Below are 14391 nucleotides of genomic sequence, written 5' to 3'. Positions count from 1 at the left end.
GAGACCAGAATTTACCTTCATATTAACCATAAACACAATCGTTCTCTAAATTTATCCAAGTGTTTTAGTTACCAAGCACTACCCATACCTTAACCATTGTATATCTACCACAACCACCATCTTACCTTAACCTCACTGTAGGTGCCCTGCACATACATCATAGAAAGCAAGGATTTAAAATCCATTAGCATTTGAGCATTGAAGGCAAAAAAAATAAAAATAAATAATCTGGGGTTTTGCAATTCACAGCATTGTTTGACAATAGGGTTACATTGTGCCATTTCCAGATTTTGTACTTTTGACTCATGGGGAAATAGTTCGAATGTTCAAAAATTCCCCATTATGTGTTCTTATAAAGAAAGAAAGAAAAGACAGATTAAAACCAACAACAAATCATTGTTTCTTAGGCCACAACCTTATGTTCCATCAAACTTCACTGCAGTTTTTGAGACATTCTGTTAACAGACAAACAAGTGAGATCCAAATCACAATTTCCGTAATGGAGGCAACAACAACACACACAGTATTCACTTGCTCTCACTTGCACTTGTTTTTCTGCCTCAGCCCACATGCAATCTACACAGCCTTGACTTTAGAAACATTTTATACCTTGGATGAAACTGAGCGACCACATACCTCTGCCAAGAATCTCAACTGATTAAGTTAATAGTGGCAGATTTTTTTTTTTTTGATCTGTGCCCCGAACTGAACATGCATCAACATAAACAAAGTGGGAAATGTTGCCAGATGTTGCAAACGATGCAAAGAATTAGAAAAAGAAAACTGCTGGATTCTCATCATAAGCTAATCATTGTTGTTCTTTGGCCATGGCCTAATTTTGCACCAAATTCCATTAAAATGTTTGAAGTTTTTTGATTTTCTGCTGAGTAACCAGTGCTTGGAGAGAGAAAAGTATTCACACACACCTGTTATCGCATTTGCTGCCTCAGTACGCACATATCCTACACACATGCTGGGCTTTAAATTCAGTATTGCAAACACATCTTTGATAAAATCCCTGTCTTTCTCCTCTTGGTAGCAGCATTCAGCTTTTATTTCGCAAAGCAGGCAGCTATTTTAATTTGATAACCTTGTTTCAATAAGTTCAAGGTTTTACAGATGACATGGTTTCCCCGGGTTGGTGATTGTATAACGGTTTTATATAGAGGCAGGGTCATCGTCTCACTAGGTAATGGGCCTTTTAATGTGTAATGCCATTCAGGCCTGTTTAATGGAGATGATTATGCAGTAATAGCTCCAGCCATTTGTCAGATTGGAACAGCATCAGATACCATTTGCCTCGTGTTGGAAATTAGCTTTCTCCCCTCACCCTGCAGCTTCTTGCCAGACAAGAGTATTTCTACTGAGTTTTCAAGTCGATAAACACTTGACAATGTCTGACATGGTATTTACACACTCAGATCCCTCCACTCAGTCACACTGTGAAGCCTGCCGAAGAATCTGTCAACTCACCATCTTATACACTAAGACTGGGCTGTCAGCCATTGTGACAGCTTTTCTCTAACACTTGTTTCCTGACTAAAGGTGTCGTAGGAGACAGTTAAAGGGCGCACACTCGCTGCATCTCTTTCCTCACATCCACACTAACTCATTTGCATCCCCCTGGCATCTGCTCCACCTGCAGTTCAGCTGTCAGCTTCAGATCTCATCTTGAGTTTTGGGGATGGAAGAAGTTGCCCGCCCGCTACTGAAAAATGAAGAAGGCAGATGTGATCTGATGCTCTTAGATCAATAGAGCAATACCAGCGGCCCCTTTCTTGTTTGCACCTTGTTCCAAATTGCTTTACCTGTTGCGGGGAATAGTTGTTGGAGGTGCTATCTCTAGAGATGGAGAAGTAGTATATTATAGTGAAATGGTGACAGTCTCTGGTATGAGGCCGTGGCTCCCTGAATAAAGCAAGTTACTGAGGAAAAACTCAAAAGATTTTCATTTATTTCTCAGAAACTAGTAAACTTACTTGCTTGAAATGCTGATAAATCTCAAAATACTGAAAGAGAGCTTCTTTATGTTTTCTTCAAAAATCAGCAAGACGTTTGTGAATGTTTATGTGAGCTGCTGTGCATCATATTTAATTTATGCAGGTTTATTTGTCTTTTCTTGATGCACATGACAGGTGAAGATGACAGCCTTGCCCTTAAGAAGAAAGTGACTGTAGAGGATGTTTTTGGTCCAGACCTTCACATCCATGACCCAGATGCCAAATGGCTCAGCGGTGAGTGAACATTTTGTCTTTGACATTTAGGATCTGTCTCTCATGTCAAAACACAAAACATTTCCAGATGCATTGTGACAGGCATCGCTGTTGCCCATAACTCAGAATATCCAGTTGTTTGCACGTGTTTGGGCTCTCCTGGACAAATTCCATGAAAAGAAAAGAAATAAATACAACCCCTGCAGCAAACAGACATTAAAAAAATAGACTAGCTACTGTACTATTATTTTTTTATTTAATTAAAAAAACAGTAATTGTGGTATATGTAAAAGGTTCTCCTTGTAAAATCTGTCGATAGAATAGAACTGCCACCAGGAATTATCAGCTAATGATAAATTCTCTGACTCTTCAAACCTTCTGGTAACACTCAACAACCATGAGCTGAGGATCTGAAGTGAAGGTAATTGATGCTACAAAGCAGGGGAAGACTATGAAAAGATATCAAAATGCTTCCAGCTTGAAATTTCTGCTGTCTAAAATGTCAGTTATGGGGAACTGTGGGAGTCAAGACAAGACAGAACTTTTAGATAAAACTGCATGTCGTCTGCTGGACAGAAGGGCAAAACAAAACCCCTGTATGACTGCGGAGGGGCTGGAGGAAAGCTCACCTGTGCAGAGTTGACGCACAAAGGGTTCACATGGAACCTTACCTGCAACCTCATCACAAAAGTCAACATCGGAAGTATGCAAAGAAACATCTGGATAAGCCAGGGTTGACTTGGAAGTAAGTGCTATAGACAGATAATAGCACTTAGGCCATAGTAACTGAAGGTGTGTTTGGAAGAAAAAATGAGTGTTTGATGAAAGATCATCTTGCCAACTATTTAGCATGGGGGTGGAAATATTCTGCTTTGGCGTTTTATGTCTCTTTGTTGCACATATTGGTATTAAAATCTGTGGTATTTTCTTGGTTTGTCCAAACATTAGTTGTAGTTGTGTCAAGGATATACAACACACAGCGATATATATATATATATACAACAATACCAATTAATAACATAACATTGCAAACAAGGAACTGTGTCTCCTTTTTGAAGCTCTAGAAAGAAAAGATGCTATGATAATAATTCCCTTCATATTGCACAACTAGCTGAATAACACAAAAGCTTTATTTTCTAGACATCCAATCGGATGAACTAAATCGTGCAACAAAATAGAAATACGTTTCTCAAGGTTGTTTGCAGTTCGTTCCATTTAAAAGGTGCACAGTACCTGAAACTAGTTCTGCTAAAGGTAAGGCATAGCCTGTATAGGATATCAAAGGATACATAGCTGTTGGGCTCAAGATTTAAATGAACAAAGAGATGTGAGGTAAGAATAATAAGAAACTCACTTTGTCCACAGTCTCACTTAAATCACACAACAAACAAAGCCTTTCCTCTGCAGGGAGGTCGTTAAACCTGTCTTTTTCTGTAGCTAATGCTAGTACACCTGAACTGTGCACACACGTATTTTTGACTGTTAGTTACTATCTATCCTTATTAAAAAAAAAAGTAAAAAAATCACAGCCTGGTTGGGATTTTTGTTTCCAAAAGAAACAGATGTTATGCAACATTATGTAGATTCGCATTAACTCATTCCAGCTATGATTTTATCCGTCTACATGGACAACAAGTACACCAGTTTTCCAGCCCATTTAGCATGTTCGACAAAACCAGCATGCTGTGTACTAGGCGAACAGTAAGATGGTCTAAACTGAACAGATGTTCGGTAGAATGAGTTTACTGTGGCCTCTCTAACCTTGACAAGGTAGCAAGTCGAAAGCTCCTGGCTGAGCTCATAAATGTTGGCTCAGCTGGCTCAGTGCCCCCTGGTGTTCAACAGGAAAAGTACTTGATGTCATTCTCAGCCTCACTGATCAGTGATACTTCATTGTTAAAAGGATTATGAGATGCTGCATTGTGACCAGCACAATTACTACCAGTGAATAATATGTTCTTGTTAACTATATTTGTGGTAAGAGATATTAATAACTTCATTTGCCTGGAGAATATTAACAATGTTTTAAATCAGCTCAGGGGTGATACTGACATTTGTTCTGGTTGTCACAGTACAGCACCCTGAACTGAAGATCTCTTTATAGCAGCTTTATAAATCAAAACTGAGTTCAAAAAGTACATCATCTAGCAAACAGAGAGGAAATTAAAAAATTATAGATGTGAATGAACAGTCTGCCTGAAAAGAATATTGTTATGTCTATCAACTGAATAAGTCAACTGAGTTTTTAGCGATTTTCACAACAATGTGGAAAATGGTCTGCACAACAGATACACCTTTTAACATCTGGATTTGACACTGGTAGGTTTGGGGTTCTCAGGGTTTGCATAAACAGAGCGGATATTGTCAACCAAGTACTTTTTGTTGTTTGATAGTCATTTGAATGTGGATATTTTTTATTTTACAAAAAAATCTTAACCAACTGTCCGCTTCATAGCCTCTTCAAGAGCTTTCAACTCACAGTCTTCTTGGGTGGATGAAGTTTGCTAAGGGCAAAAGTAAATGCTCCAGAAAAAAGTTTTGAGTTTTTTTTTTTTTTTGGTCAAAATACTGTTTCCAAAGTTGAAAATGAACTTTCATGTTCAGTATTCTGTTGGACTAACCAATTTTGGTTTTGTCTTTTATCTTAGTAACAAGGAGTCTCGGTTGTAATGAATGCACATGATAGATTTTTTTAGTAATTCATCCCCTCCTGGTCTGAGTTACAAGAACTAATCTAAAAAGTTGCCCAGTGTCGAGATTTAAAGTTCTTTCTTTACATTTAATGCAACTGATTTTATAGATTGCATTGCATTACATTGCAGTAATCAGATGTTTCAATAACCAGACTCACACATTCAGAGACAATCAGCTTGTGCATAAAATACTCCTGGTGTCTCCCATGTATACTTTTGAATGCAGCTGTGATAAATTCACATTATCACCCATACATGTGTGAACTCACAGCTCCTCAGTGCTGACAGACACATTACGACCTTACATCTGTCCTTCTGTTCTATGGTGCAGACTGTTCCCCTGATTACTTACATTACAGGCTTATTAACATATAATTAGTTAAGTTCCTGTGTTTCTTTGCCCTTCATTCACAACAATGATGAAAACGTCCTCGGCACCTGACGAAACCCTGGCAATCAACTGTGTGACATTGCATCTTGTCAGTTAAGTTAATGCAGTCAGCTCCCATTTGGTGCTAATGACCTTCTGATAAGAAGCCCAATGGGACAACTTCACACTTCAGTACTCCTCATCAATATTTTGTGGGCTTCATTCACAGCAGTGCGTAATTGATCCCCGTTGCTCTTTGATCACCGCTTGCCTCTGTAGTCTTTGGACTCACCTCTGTGTTTCTCACACAGACTCAGATACAAAGACAGAGGATTCAACCTTCAGACTGCATTCATATTTTTGAGATGTAACAGAATATAATATTGCCCAACAATGAAAACAGGCCATCAACATGGAACATCTGTGGCTAAATCTACTCATGAAACAAAAGCAACAACTTTGGCAATTGCATCACCACCACATCTCTTTATGACTCCCAGTTTGGCTTAATCACAGTTCCCATCGTAGACCCAATATGCACCAACATTATCAACTCTTTTTTGTCACTAAAAATTGGTAATAAAGTGAAACTGCATCTGCAACAAGACAATTTCCACTGTCACAAACAGGCATCACCAAATTTGTTTTGCCGGTGTGTCATGGCCTGGGCCAGGAGCGTTTGCTGAGCAGTTGTTTTGCCATTTCTCTCTCTGAAAGCCAATGTTTTATCACAAGGCAACACATTTGAGATATTTCCGAGGAAATCAATCTGTCAAGGAAAACACACTTATAAAGAGAGTTTGTGTTCCAGGAAGTTTAGTTTGAACCTAAGCTCTAAATGATAGCAAAACATGCACAGTTAAATCTTGTGCCATAATTTTCAAAGCACTGTCTTTTTAGTGCTGAGGTAACAAGAGAAAGCAATTCTGGCATTTAACGGTCTTTCTCATAGAAGATGAGACGGTGTTGTTTTCTACACAGCGGGATGGTAAGGACAACAGCATTACAGCAGTCCACAGGGCAGACACCCTGTGCTGAGTGCTGGCATGGACATAACACACACCCACAGTCTTTTTTGGTCTGTCTTCCAGTCACTATCACTTTAAACGGTGGTTTTGATGATGGTGCAGGTGGAGGACAAGACACTATAAAGACACCACAAACTGAAATCTAGGAGAAACTATATGCCAGTGCAGTTTCTACCGTCTCCATCTCTGATGCTAGTTTTTTATTTGCCATTTACAGACAATGAGCTGCTGTATCGTACAAGGGACGGGGACGTTGTTAAGCTTAATGCTGACACAAAGGAGAGAACGGTCGTCGTACCCAACCAGTTGTTTGTGAGTGTCATCATACCTACAATTGACCTCAAAAGCAGTGAGTATACTTTCTACTGAGTGTGTGTGTGTGTGTTTTTTTTTCCTCCCATCCAGGACAGGTCCAGAGCCGCCAAGTACCAAGTATCTCCAGACTTGCAACATGTGTTGTTTGCCTTTGAAGTAAAACCGGTGAGAAACCCCTGAGTACTACCTCACACTGCACCATATAATTTTTCCAGACTTTGTCCTTCTTTGACTGTGATGCTGTTTGTTTCCACAGATCTATCAACACTCCTATGAGGCCAAGTACATTATTTACAGCCTAATGACACAGTAAGACTCATCCCTGTTGTGTCTTCCTTTATTGTCTGTCGTCTTTTGGCACCTTGTGTGTCCTCTTCCCCTCACACACCTCTGACTGGACAATATGCCCTCAGCCTGACCTCATGTAGACAGTCCACTGATGCCAGCCCCATTAACCTGCTTTGGCTTCCACGCTGTGGGAATGCATTTAAGTTCAATTTAGTTTTATGTGCTGCATTCGGCCCAGCCCGTTTTTAGCCTTTCATCCATCTATGTCTGCTTATTTTCCCACTGTTCTGTATTTGCAGGGAGCCAAGCAAAGTCAGCTTGTGCTAAAAAAAGGGATGTGGATGATTGATGAAGCCTACAGTGAGGGAACAAGCCAAAAAACATCCAACTTCCTCGCTCTGACTGTGCATTTGTATTCAGTTATACAACATGCATTGTGGATGTAGTGTACATACTCGTTAAAACTGAATTTATTCTCTAATCTGTCGCCTCCACAGGGAAACTTGGCCACTGAACCCCCCTGAGGTGCATGAAGCTGCTCTGCAGTTTGCTGGATGGGGACCTCGAGGACAGCAGCTGGTAAGGAGGCCGAACCCTTGAGATTACACTCACTAAATTCTGGCACACTAGTGGAAATCTGTCAGATTCAGTCTGGCATGGCAGAGGAGGCTGAGTAATGATTTATGGTTTGTCACAGTGGAACAGACCAATGTCGTGGCAGTAAGAGGTGTATGTACACTAATGACTACATTAAGGATCCTAGGGTGAACTGTCTTTGCTTTGACCTTGGTCAATGTCACAGCAAAGCCAAAATATTTTTTTTCCTTTCACAACTTCACAACAACATGTGAGCTGCTAAGAGTCACAGTGGCAGATGGCATCGAGGCACCACAACCCGTGGCTTGGACAATCTGGAGTATCTGCGGGGGAGCAAACACATGGCACTGACATGTGGGGAGGGGGGGTTGTAAAACCGACCAGTTGATCGGAGACAGTTTGTCCAATTGTGCAAACAAAATTTTGACAAAAATTTGATTTCACTATAGTTCTATTTGGCATTTCCATTCATTCCTTTTTTTCATTGTGCATTGGTATTAAGAAATAAAATGTTTTTGTTGCTTTGAAAACTTTAAAGAGTGCAGAGATATCTCTAGAAGAAAGCCTGACGACAAACAATTTGGCAGGTGTCCTTGGATTCAAAACAATTGGCTTCTCTCCACCAAAAAAGTGATATCTTTTTGTTTATTCTCAAACCTTCATCCCTCATTGTGTTTGTAAAAAGCTGCACAGGAAGCCCAATTAGAATAGTGCAAGCTTTTATAAACTCGACAGTAGCAGAACTGTTTTTGGTAAACTCAATAAAACATGATTTCATGAAGAACGTCAGATCAGGTCGGTTACATGGTATATTCCAATCTGTAATTCATTTGCCCATGTAAAGTTTAAACACTACATTTTCACGCAAGTTCTCAGTCAGAGATGAAACTAAAAATGCAATTTTGCGACTGATTATACATAAACATGAAAATGTTTCACTGTTCTTGTTTAGGATTTGTTGTCTAGTGGTATTCCATGTGTTAAAGGACCTGTTGGTCAGTTTGGGAGTGAGCGCAGGTTGCAGTTCTTTGCTCTGAACTTTGGGCATTTGAATGGTATTTTTCGACTGAGACTTTCCTTAGAGTTCCTTAGAGGTATATATAGTCGTATATAGGTAATGGATGGGAGGGTCAAACCAAATGTGACAGCATTTGTTAATGATTACAATGGTCCTTTATACAGTGGCAATTTGATCAGATCGTAAACCTGTGTAATTTTTGCAACAGTTACTTGGTTTCAGAAGGTACTGACAAATGATGTTGTTCTGCCAAGAGGACAGTCAGATCAAAAAACACTTATTGTATATGTGTTGTTATATGTATGTGTTGTTCTGAAGGGCAGTTACAAATGATGTATTTTGTTGTTTCAATTTGAGGGCTTATTCGTCTTTATGGTGTGTTTTGTTCAGGAGCTCATTTATGTGGTCTTCATCATTCAACTTTTTTTTCTTTTTGTCAACAAATCCAAAGGAAAGACCAAATATCAACAATACATTTATCCTGTTGTCCTAAAACTCTTAAAAACACATCAGTGAGACACAGTATTGGACTTGGTGACATGTTTCTTTGCTACAATAAACAAATACTCAGTCTTGCATCAAATGTGTATTAATCCGTGGTTGTAAATAGTCCCTAAAAAATGTACTATTTACTCCAGAGAAAGGTTGACTTATATCCACAGTGCCCAGCTGTTTTAGGAAATTATTGTGCTTTTTTAAAAAGAAATTAACTATAAATTTGTTTCCCATTTTGAGTATTAGATATAAGTAATGTTGTTGGTTTTGGTCTTTTCATGGGATTTGTAAGAAAAATACTGAATTATGCCTTGTCCTTTAACAAGCTTAAAAGTGCCATTGATTCAAGCATCTTTTGGCTTGTTCTCTTGTCTAATCCAATACTCCACTTTTGTTTTACCTTGTTGACTTTAGTAGATTCTGTTTGGATTGCTCTGCTTAGACAACATTTACATCAGCTGTTACTTAAAAGCTTTCTCTACCTCCATAATTGCTCTTATCATATCATTTGCTTAAATTACAGATACACTGCTGTGAGAAAATATTAACATTTTAAGTATGTGATGAGACTTTTCCTGCTGAGGGAAGAAAGTAGATTAATTTGCATATGGTAATATTGTACCTGATTCTTCCTTTCTCAAAGCTGCTACTGTAGCTCCGCATTTGATTTAATGAACAGCAGAGGTTATGCGAGAAAAATTATGATGAGCTCTCGTCTTTTGTCTTTGCCTGACCCGGCAATCTTGGACATGTTTTCCTTTTTTTTTTTTTCACTCACGGTTTGTGAATCTAATGATTTCCCATTAAGTTTATCAGAATTGGAGCAATTTATCACCAAGTGTTTCATCAGCACGTATAAATGAAAGGTGTGTGTGAGTGTTTGTGGCAGTGCGGCTGTGTGCAGTGAAGCATCCGATGTACAGTGAGAGGAGCGGGGAGATGAATCCTGCGACGCTCCCCTCATTAAACCGCAAGCAATTACTCTACTGTGACAGAGCAATCAGTGCGGCTGAGTCTACACACACACACACACACACACCTAAGAAAGAGGTTACATTGAGACAAAAAAGGAGGGGGTGGACAGAGAGGGATGCATTTAAGAAAAAGAAATTAAAACAAATGAAAGTATCCTTATATTTCACATGAAAAAACACCCACGCACATGGAGACACTCAAATACAAATAAGCAGCCCTGCTCTTTGAGCTCCACAGGTATCTTTGATGTTGTTACTTTCATTTTGCCACCCTTTTGAAATGACTCTTTTTTTAGCCTTGTGCTTATTCTCTCTTTTCTTTCATCTAAATCGGTTGAAAATTTATAAGTCAAGCAATCACCACCTACTTGACAAATTATTCCAGTTTTCAGAGGCCATTCAGGATCATTTACAACTAAATGCTTCGGGTTCTCTGCTGACAATGAGTCCTTTGAACCTGAAGACAATTCTTGAAGCAGCTTTTGCCAGGGTATAATTCATAATAATTAAAATCCTGAGAATTGAATTTTTATGTAGCTCTTTGAAAGCTGCCTATGATTTTCGTTACGTCCCATGGCGGTTTTGCAACATTTGCCACCCACCAGCTTCCTTTGCTTTACACAGCTCTTCATTGATCTGTTTTCCTCAGATGTTGATCCCACAATATAAAACTTTGATTTTCTCAACAGCAGCCATAGATCAGAGTGAGAGGGGCCATGTCTTTCTCTTTTCTGATTCTTGTGGTGGCGATTTGAGGCTTAGATTTAACTGAAGAGGTTTCAGCTGACAGCCCAGTCACGCCAAAAAACAGCCGGAGGTTTAGATACCAATCAATCCCACATTCATCTCTCTCATAATGGCACCAGGCGAAGCAGCGAAAACACTGGAGTGGATTGACAGAGGGTTTTAAGTGTCACACACTCATCTGCCAGTGGTGTGTCTTAATTCTTTCAGCCGATGCCATCATTGGTGCTGAGGGCTTAAATCAGCAGTCTAACCCGCTGTTTAGCTCTGCCATCGTCCACCCCCAGAAGACAGCATAATGTCTCAATAAACACTGGGGGAAAAGGGTGTGTTTGTGCTTGGGTATGTCCTCAGTTGTATGTGTGTGCCTGCAAGGCCTCAGCCAGCTCCAGCGCCTTGATTAGCAACAGAACAAGTTTCATACTGCTTTGAAGAGGAATCCAGCTTGAACCATAATGAGGCAAATATTCGTTAGTGCAGTGCTTAAGGCAGGTGTTGACTGAGACTGTATTTGCTTGTAAGTGTTATTGAGTGGGAAGCTGTTTCTATCTGGATTAGTTCATGCTGTGAAAAGAGCCACAAGTGGGTTTGACATAAGGGCTCGTACTGTACATAGCAAAATGTGAGATTCAGAGGCTGAGGAAAAAACGTGCCCAGCTTTACACTGCAAGAAATTAAAATTTAGGTGTCAGTCAATTGAGCAATACACATGACCATTTTGGATTACAAGCGCACACTAATGATAGCCACTGGTCTGTGTTTCTCCCTCCAGATCTTCATATTTGAAAACAACATCTACTACAAATCAACGATAGAGAGCCGAGCCATCCGCCTGGTTTCCACTGGCCAAGAGGGAGTTGTCTTCAATGGCCTCGCTGACTGGCTGTATGAGGGTAAGACGACTACAAACAGTTACACCAAAATACAACAGAGCCCAGGATAATATCACGTTTGTCATTTCTATTTTGCAATTAGTGGACTCTCTTCAAAGTTTGGAGACAGGGTATAGATTTGTGTCACTTTCAGAATTAACCAAAATGAAGGAAGTGAGTGATGTTGGGCCAACGTCTGGAGTCTAAAAATGCATCACGTGGTTAAAAGTACAGTATGTTGGCACCTGAGCATCAAAACTTCCACGTGATTATTGAACATCTCATTTCAAACCCATGGGCATGCATGTGCTGCTAGAACAGCCTCCCCCCCCTCAGGGAATGCTCTCTACAAGAATTTGGACGCTGGCTGCAGGGATTTGCTCCCTTTCAGCAACTAGAGAATTAGTGAGGTTGGAGACTGAAGTGGGGTGATGAGGCCTGGCTCACAGTCTGCATTTTAATTCATCTCAAGGTTGCTGGGTTTTAGGTCAGGGCTCTTTGCAGGCCAGTCAAGCTCTTCCTCACAAAAACAACTTGGAACTTGTTGCCTTTCAAATTAATATGGTGGACGTATTATCGAACAGTTGTGTATTTATGCATCCCACAGACACAGAACAAGATTAGAATTTATGTGTAGTCCTGTTTCCTGCCACCTAATCGTTGCAAGTCCAATATTCACTCTTCTTTTTTCTTTTTCACTCTCTTTTTTCTTTTGCTTTCTACCCACTCAAGAAAATATATGGCTTCACTATGTTCACCAGTTAGTTGCCAACTTTATCTGTGTGCTATTTGGCACTGAGCAGGTAGCCTGCAATTTGTTTTTAGAGCCATTTTGAAGTACAGCTGAGCTTTAAAAGCAAATCAAAGAGTAAATTTTGCATTCCCAAAAACCAAAACAATGAGCTGAATGTCGCTACAATGCTCCATAGAGCTTTGGGGAACTAAAGGGTTGGGTGATAATTCTCTGTGGGTTCATCCCTACAAGTGACACCTTTCATATAAAAGTATGTGTTCCATTGTTAAAATAAAGATATAGATTAAAGCAGCTTTAATTTGAACTAACATGCCAGGACTGAACCATGAAAAACAGTTGTAGCCCACAACAGTATGTGCTTACTACTGGTCGGACGTATCCGCAAACTTTTGGACATAAAGTGTATTTAACCAACTAAATTTGAAGACCATTTTAATCCAGTCTTATGACACCTGCCCTGTACTTCCCCCTCCCTGAGGCGGGGTGTTTGTTTGTGTGCATGATTCCATCTGAAAGAGCACAGCTGGCTACGTTTCAGTGCCCCTCCTTCACGAGACTTCCCATAGCTTGTCTTTGTGTTCAGGCAGTTTTTAATTAATTCATGTCTGCACTGCTGCAATCTCACTCAGCAGCTGTTCAAGTTTGCTTGTAATTGAGTGTGAAACATTTTTCTGCATATGTGAGACAGACATTCCAATTACATACCACTTGAATATGGCTTTGTTTACGGATCCGCTGCCTTGTTTGAGACTAGTATTTCCACTGTGTTGTCATTTATAATACAGTTTATAGGTGTCTTGTTTAGTGACTGAAGACTTCTGTTTCTGTTATTATATTATTCATTTTGTATTTATTCAGAGGGCGGTTTGAGATAATAATTGCAGTGTAATTGTATAATGTAATTGTAAAATGCCAGTTATTATGAGAGAAATTCTGTTACAGTGCATGGACTGCTTCAGGGTTGCCTCTAATCGGTTTTTCATTAATGGGATTATTTCTTTGTTGCACACACAGAACATGACATGAAAGAAGTAATCCATTTTCACTGCTAAAGAAAGATTTGCCTTGCTATATTTTTCTGCTGTATTTCATGGATTTATCAGCGGATAACAGACTGTCTCACAGAAACTGAGATCATGCAGCATACGGCTTTTACACACATTGCTTACAGTGTTAGCAGTATGAACTGCATTGTTCTGGCGAGATGAGTTTGGCAGAAGTTGTCTGAATATGGTTCAAGGTGAGGTTGTCTCTTTTCTCTCAGGTATTCAGTAAATATCCTCATCCTTGATTGAAGAGAATTTGAACTTTGTTCCTGTGAGAGAATAGGTAGCTGTTTGTTTTTAAAGAGGTAAAACATCCACACATTTCATTAAAAAATTACATAATTTTTTAAAATATTTTCAGTCATTTGTTTTTATTTAATTTTTGATTTAACCACCTTCTTAGACTCTAAAACTGTACTGTATATAAATCCACTTCACTGAAGTTAAAGTATACACACTATATTGAGTGAAATATTGAAACAAATAGTGCCATTGTTACAGCTGCACCATTTCATCAGATAGAATATCTAAGCTGACTGACTGACGGCTTCTGAATCAAATTAATCACATTTTTATGAAATATTTTTCAAATATAGACCTATGGGTTTAAGGGTTTAAACCTGGCCTTTATTACATACATACATACATACATACATACATACATACATACATATATATACACACACACATCAACAAACTTGAGTTGTAGCTTTGATCAACCGATTGAAGATAGTGAAGTTATGGGAAAGACTTTCACAATCTCCTGTGGAGCCACAGGGTTGGGAGATGGGAGATGGAAGGGATGAGATGAGCTCTCCTAAGAATCCAATGTGTAGGTTTGACTTTTCAGTGCAGTCATCTCTACATACAGTATGAAAGGTTTTGGTCTGTACATGTGGTCCCTCCCCTGCTGATGGAGGTTTAGACAGCTGTAGGCTTGCACAGAAGACACAGTGTCACATCAACCTCACAGCCAATCATCAC

General features: G+C 39.4%; 1 protein-coding gene across 4 annotated transcripts in view; it reads left to right on the top strand.

The window, feature by feature from the left end:
- Positions 1 to 14391, top strand: part of LOC139629109 (A-type potassium channel modulatory protein DPP6-like) — a 74120-nt gene that overhangs the window by 50243 nt on the left and 9486 nt on the right. For all 4 annotated transcript variants that reach the window (XM_071491498.1, XM_071491499.1, XM_071491496.1 and 1 more), the window contains 6 exons: positions 2136 to 2234; positions 6522 to 6616; positions 6710 to 6784; positions 6876 to 6928; positions 7405 to 7486; positions 11508 to 11628. In XM_071491498.1, coding sequence (XP_071347599.1) covers positions 2136 to 2234; positions 6522 to 6616; positions 6710 to 6784; positions 6876 to 6928; positions 7405 to 7486; positions 11508 to 11628 — 525 coding nt within the window. The remainder of the gene's footprint in view (positions 1 to 2135; positions 2235 to 6521; positions 6617 to 6709; positions 6785 to 6875; positions 6929 to 7404; positions 7487 to 11507; positions 11629 to 14391) is intronic.

The sequence above is a fragment of the Trachinotus anak genome, unplaced genomic scaffold, assembly GCF_046630095.1.
Source record: "Trachinotus anak isolate AG129_WGS33_773 ecotype Australia unplaced genomic scaffold, CSIRO_AGI_Tana_v1 ptg000012l, whole genome shotgun sequence".
NCBI lineage: Eukaryota > Metazoa > Chordata > Actinopteri > Carangiformes > Carangidae > Trachinotus > Trachinotus anak.
This window is presented reverse-complemented; position numbering and strand designations above follow the sequence as displayed.